The sequence below is a fragment of the Protopterus annectens genome, chromosome 7.part0 (genome assembly GCF_019279795.1).
Source record: "Protopterus annectens isolate FY-2018-M chromosome 7.part0, PAN1.0, whole genome shotgun sequence".
Classification (NCBI taxonomy): domain Eukaryota; kingdom Metazoa; phylum Chordata; order Ceratodontiformes; family Protopteridae; genus Protopterus; species Protopterus annectens.
Genome location: NC_056739.1, coordinates 578,130,272 through 578,136,271, shown reverse-complemented (window position 1 = coordinate 578,136,271; position 6,000 = coordinate 578,130,272). Strand labels below are relative to the sequence as shown.

Here is a 6,000-nt window from a genome sequence, read left to right as displayed (position 1 = left end):
ACGTATGTTATATTGTGGTGAACTGCATGATTACATGATTAATTCCACTTTGCTAACTGCATAACTATAATTAGTAGCTTGCATAACACAGAGTCCCACTAGAATTTTGGAATTTTCTTTGATAAATATAATTTATTAATTTTAAATGTTATGATAATACTTTTTGTTCTTGTAGGAGCAGCATTACGTCTGCACAGCCATGTCTTAATGTTCTGATATTAATTTATTGTGTGTGTTTGTGTGTGGGTATGTGTATGTCTATCTGTCTGTCTGTCTCTCTGTCTGTTTGTGTCTTTCTTATTGTGTGTGAGAGTCGTGACTTATTGTCTGCATGTATATACAAGTGCACATGGATTTGTGTGTGTATCTTTGTATGTATGTGTGTGGCTCTGTGTGTGAGCATGTGCTTGTCTGTCAATATGCACGTGTATGTATGTAGGTGTGTACCTGTGGGGTGTCACTACGTGTGTGTGTGTGTGTGTGTGTGTGTGTGTGTGTGTGTGTGTGTGTGTGTGTGTGTGTGTGTACATGCACACATATGTGGGTGTATCATTACCTGTGCATATGTGTGTGTGTTTGTCTGTGTGTATGTGTGCACATGCATTTATGTGGGGGTGTTAGTGCATGTATGTTTTCTCAAATGTGTGTGCATGTGTGTGTGTGTGTGTGTGTGTGTGTGTGTGTGTGTGTGTGTGTGTGTGTGTGTGTGTGTGTGTGTGTATGACACTGAGATAGAGAGAGAGCAAGAGAGTGGGACGGTACAATAATTCAAAGCAGTAATCTCATGGTCGGAATACAGCGATTTGTAATTTATCCCACTTTTATTTTTCCTTATATTTTCAGATATAAAGCTAAAAACATGAATGCATCATGTGACTTTCAGAGTTTGACTGCCATTTCTGCAGTTTTTATTGCATCTTGAAGACACTAATGAATCCCTGTGCTTGAGTCACAACTAAAAAGTGATTTTCAACAACAGCAATGGCCCGAGGTTTGAGGATACCATCAGCAGAAGTCACGAAATCTGCTGCAATTTTCCCATTTGGAGAAAACTGTACAACCTTAATGAGCTCATAGAAGGCAGCATAGATTTTGTCATTTTTATCCACACAAACACCACCCGGTTGGTAGGCAAGTGAGTCTGGAGCCTCACATGAACCTATGATTTTTCCACTTTTATCAAATATGATGATGTCCTTTTTATACCAGTCAGATGCTATAAGATGCCCTTTACTGTTTCTGGTAACAAAAATAAAATTGCTTTGACTGCAGCCACCAGGCCAAATTGTATTCAAAATAGCACCTTGCAAGTCACAAATTATGACCTGTGACCCACCACACACAGCGATCCATTCAGCCATACCTGTCACACCACCAGCGCAATGGATACCAGGGAGGAAAACTTGCCATAGCAGGTCACCTAAGCTGTCAGTCATGTACAGTTGTGACCCTGCAGAATATGCAATTTTGTTACTAATAACATAAACTCCACAGGGTTCCCTATTGTTTAACACATTAATTTTGCCTTTGAACTCCCCATTTAATGAAAACTTTTTTAAAACCCTGTTATCACCATCTGCTACAAGTATTTGATCTGTACCAAAAGGGCACACTGCAGTAATCTTGGGTTTCTTTTTATCACTTGGGATTTTAATGTTGAATTTACAATATAAAGAGGGTAGTGGAATTGTAGATCTGTTTATACCACTGAGTTGTGGAGACAGACTTGTGTTTGAAACTAAACTTTTTGATGGTGTCTCATCTCTATCAGATGTTGACAGAGCCTCCAGAAATGCCTGAGTTATATGTTTGTTACCAACTGTCAGCTGAAATAAGTCACATTCAGACACTGTATCTCTCTTAATGTGAAGCTGAGGAAGATTGCTTTGGATGGGGTATTCGTGCACAAAGGACTGCAGCTTCTGTAGCCTCGCAGTGATTATTCTCTCTAGGGCAAGTATCTCAACTTCTTGGCCAGTACTGAGGACCTTCTCAGAAAATGTCCTAATGCTCTTGGCTGTCACCTCTTGAAATTCAATATCTGCTTTAGCAATTTCATAGACCTTCTCCGTCTGTGCTACAAAGTTGTTGAGCTGTTGAAAAATGTCCTCTTTGTTGGACTGCAATTTTTTAATTAGAGAAGAGACTGTTCTTTCAACCATTTGTCTGATTGAAGCTTCTTGATTCTTGAGATGATGTAAGTTGTCCTCTAGCTCTTTTCTGTATCTGCAGATTTTTGTTATTGTTTCTGTTACTCCTGTAAGAAGCTCCTGTATAAGAGGTTTGTGAGATTCAACTGCAGCCAAAAGGGAAGCACATTCGTGACCTACATGATTAAGGAGTCGACACTCCCTGCAAATCAGGCAAGAGCATTGTTCACAGAAATATTGCAGGCTTTCACTGCGATGGTCTTGACAAAGTACTGTTTGACGCCGTCGGACATCCTCATCATATTTTCCTGCTAAGTAGTCTTCAATGCTGACTACCAAATGAGAATGCGTGAGGCGTGAGAAGTGGTGACCACTTGCACACGTTTGACAGAGGTTGTCTGAACAATCCAAGCATCTTGATGTGGCCCTCTGACTTGAATCTTTACCCAAGACTGGGCACAAAGTACACATGAGGTCAGTTTTGGATTGGACAAGATCCAAAAGACTGTTAATGAAAAAGTTAGTTTTGAGTTTTTCACACCCTTCAGTGACTTCTGTAACTTCTCGACACGCTGGACATCGTAGTATTTGTTCGATGACTATTTTTTCCAAACAAACTTGGCAATAGCTGTGAAGACAAGGTAGGATTTTGGGAGTCTTATAAAGTTCCAGGCAAATACCACAGGTGAGAAACTCTGTAGTGATGACTTGGGACAAGCATGCATCAGTGGAATCCATGTTAGTTTTCTGGCAAATAGACTCACTGAATTAAAAAAAAAAAAAAGTGTGAGAAACATTTTCTGTAGCTATGTGTCTGTGCTATCTGAAGGAAAACATAAGCAACACCGTATGCCTGATGCTATGTACTTCTTGAATGAACGCAGTGAAATATTATGTTGTGCAAATGTCCAATAAATAGAGCCAAAGATGGCTCAGTCATTCATTTTATTTTATTTGAAGTGCTTAATAGATTAAACTTTATACAAATAAAATAACAGAAACAAATGTATAAAACACATTTCAAAGAAGCACAGCAGCCTTAGTAAAATAAAAAGATTACCAAAGAGAAACTGATAGTAAAATAATTCTCTGTATGTTTATTTTAGGGCTCAAATAAACTCTTCTGAATGCATGGCATAAAATGGACCTCATAAAGGAGGCCTCAATCACAAATTTCTTAATCAAGGAAGGTACCGCATTCCTCAGAAGTGGGGACAAATAGGCAAAGGAACATCTTTCCAGTGTTTCAAAACTGATTGTGAGAACAATTAGTCAGCCTTCACCTGAAGACCTTTATGAGTGAGCAGTGATGTAGGATGCTAGCAGCTCTTTCTAAGTAGATGGGACCCAGGCTGAGTAGGTATTGAAAGGTGAATAACAAATTCAAAATATGGGTCTAGCCTCAAGAGGTAGCTAGCCCACATCCCACAGCGGAGAATTAATATAATACCTTATAAAGTTGTTTAGCAGTGTGGCTATAGAATTTTGAGCCTACTTCAAGCAGACAAAATGTGTATCTGATAGCCTAAGGCATACAGCATTGTAGTAGTTAGGATGTAAACCAACAAGTGCATAAATAGTTATTGACAAACAACAGGAAAAATCAGGTGTTCAGTCTTGATGACTCTCTACAGATGGAAGCTGCATGCCCTGATAACAGCTGATACTTAGTCTTTTAATGGCAGAACATTACCAAATACTATTTAGTTATTTATTTGTCTTTGTTGACTGGGAACAATCCCATTTTCAGTGGAGGTCCTGGGAGAAAACTCCACATTTATGTTACACTTGAGGCACATTTATAAATGCAGAGTAAAAACATCTGTGCTTGAGCTTATTTACATTATTTTTAAATATTTTTAAATATTTCTTACATGAACATAGCATTAAGCATAGCATTTTAACACAAAAACCTAGAGAGAAATGAACACAAATTGGCTAATTATTGAATAGGGAACTAACACACAATAACAATTAAAGTATTTATGGCATGATGGCTATAGGGAAAAGATCAAACTGGGGTGTTTTTGAGTTTAGTAATAATTTGCAGACAAGTAGAATGCATCTTACAAAATGATACGAGAGATATGCAAGGAGAAGTTATGGAAATGAGCAAGAAGATAAAGGAAAAATTGTAGTTAGTGGTAGGGTGTGAGAGAAGGAGGAAAATTTAGAGTTTAGGAAATAAATGCAGTGTGAGGAGGAGCGATAAGGGACAAAAAGATTAGTAAGCAAAGTCGTATGAGTTTGAGAAAAGTAATCTGGGTAAAGCTAGTCAAGTGAGCAGGAAGACGAGAGCTATCTTTGGCATAGGTGTTCTTTAAGCAACGTTTTTAAACAAATTAAGTTTTGTCTCTGTTTTAACTGTGTGGAGATTTCATTCCAGAGTTTTAACACATAATGAGAGTATAGAGAGTCTCCAGCAACATTGAATATCTTACTGATACATAGTAAAAGTTTATTGCTAGAGCGAAGGTCTCTAGTGGGTGAATAGTATAGTAGAGTATTTTGTATTGCTGAGCATTTGTCTGGAGAGTACAATAGATTGTGAGCAATGATTAGTTGTGAGTATATCAACTGGTCTGGGAGTTCAAGCCAGTTTAATTGTTTTAATGCAAGGCAGTCATATGTTTTTATAAGGCTTAATGCAAATGTATCTATTTTGTTGTAGCAGGAGGCTAGTTTAGTTTTATACATAATGTTGGCATTTGTAAGAATAGGGGAAGTATATAATAGAGAAAGAAGGAGGTATGTTGTTGCTAAGGTAATCCTTGCTTGATCTGTCATGTATGTCTGCCCTATAGAGGGGAACCATGTTTTTGGTGAGTTTTCTTGATCGAATGAAGTATATGGTAATAAGATTTGAGGTTGTCATCTATTACGACTCCAAGTAGTTTAGTTTGGCTTATGGTTTCCATTTTTGTGTTATTACTAGAGGTAATGTGAAATGTGTGTTTTTCGTTAAGGTGCTGTTTTGGAGTAAATAGTATTTTTTTTTTTTTTATGGCATTAAGTAGCAAGTTAGAATTTTTTAGCCATATTTCAATATCAGTGAAAGATTTTTGAGTGATTTCCTGTAATTTTGTTATGGATTGGGCAAAACAGATAAGGGTTGAATCATCAGCATATTGTACAACAGTAGCAAGTGTTGTAGCAGTATGAAGTTTATTTATGAAAATATTAAATAGAAGGGGGCCGACTACTGACCCTTTGGGAGATACCAAAAGAGACTGGTTGAAATGCTGAAAGTTTTTTTTTTTTGCCAGTTAGTCACCTGCTGACAACTGCATAAATAACTCTGTAACCAGGGGAGGGGGAGGTAAGTGAGACCTAGTGTTGCAAGTTCAGAGAGGAGCTTTTGGTGAGACACTATGTCAAATACTTTGGAAAGGTAAAAAAAAAAGTGAAGAAGAAAGGTTGACCTCATTTCTGTATTGGTTTACTAAGTTGGTGAAGTTGAGGAGGGCAATAGTAGTACTGTGGTTGGGATGAAACTGTGCTGGGTGTTGGAGAGAATGTTATGTTTAGTTATATGTTTCATAAGCTAAGACAGAATACATGTCTCAAGGATTAGAGAGATGGGGAATAGGACAGCAACAGCTCTATATTTTGCTCACTCTGTTGAAGCACTTCCATTGTGAAGGGGTATAATAATGGATTTTTTCCAGATGGATGGGTCATGGTTTTCAGTTACTGACTGGTTGATTAGAATGGAGACAGGGAAGGCTAGTGCTTTTACACCCACATTGAGGAACTCGGTGGAAGGTTATCAGCAGCTGAGATTGTTGCTTTTAATTTGGCTAGTAATTATGATATTGGGACGGGGTGAAAACCTAGAAGACAGTGTGTT

The 6,000-nt window shown here is 37.8% G+C and overlaps 1 protein-coding gene across 1 annotated transcript in view; it reads right to left on the bottom strand.

Annotated features, from left to right (window-relative positions):
- Window positions 1-546: 546 nt before the first annotated feature.
- TRIM56 (tripartite motif containing 56) overlaps window positions 547-6,000 on the bottom strand; it is an 82,555-nt gene continuing 77,101 nt past the window's right edge. The window contains exon 2 of the mRNA XM_044077163.1: window positions 547-2,913. Coding sequence (XP_043933098.1) covers window positions 909-2,888 — 1,980 coding nt within the window. The 5' untranslated portion in view covers window positions 2,889-2,913 and the 3' untranslated portion in view covers window positions 547-908. The remainder of the gene's footprint in view (window positions 2,914-6,000) is intronic.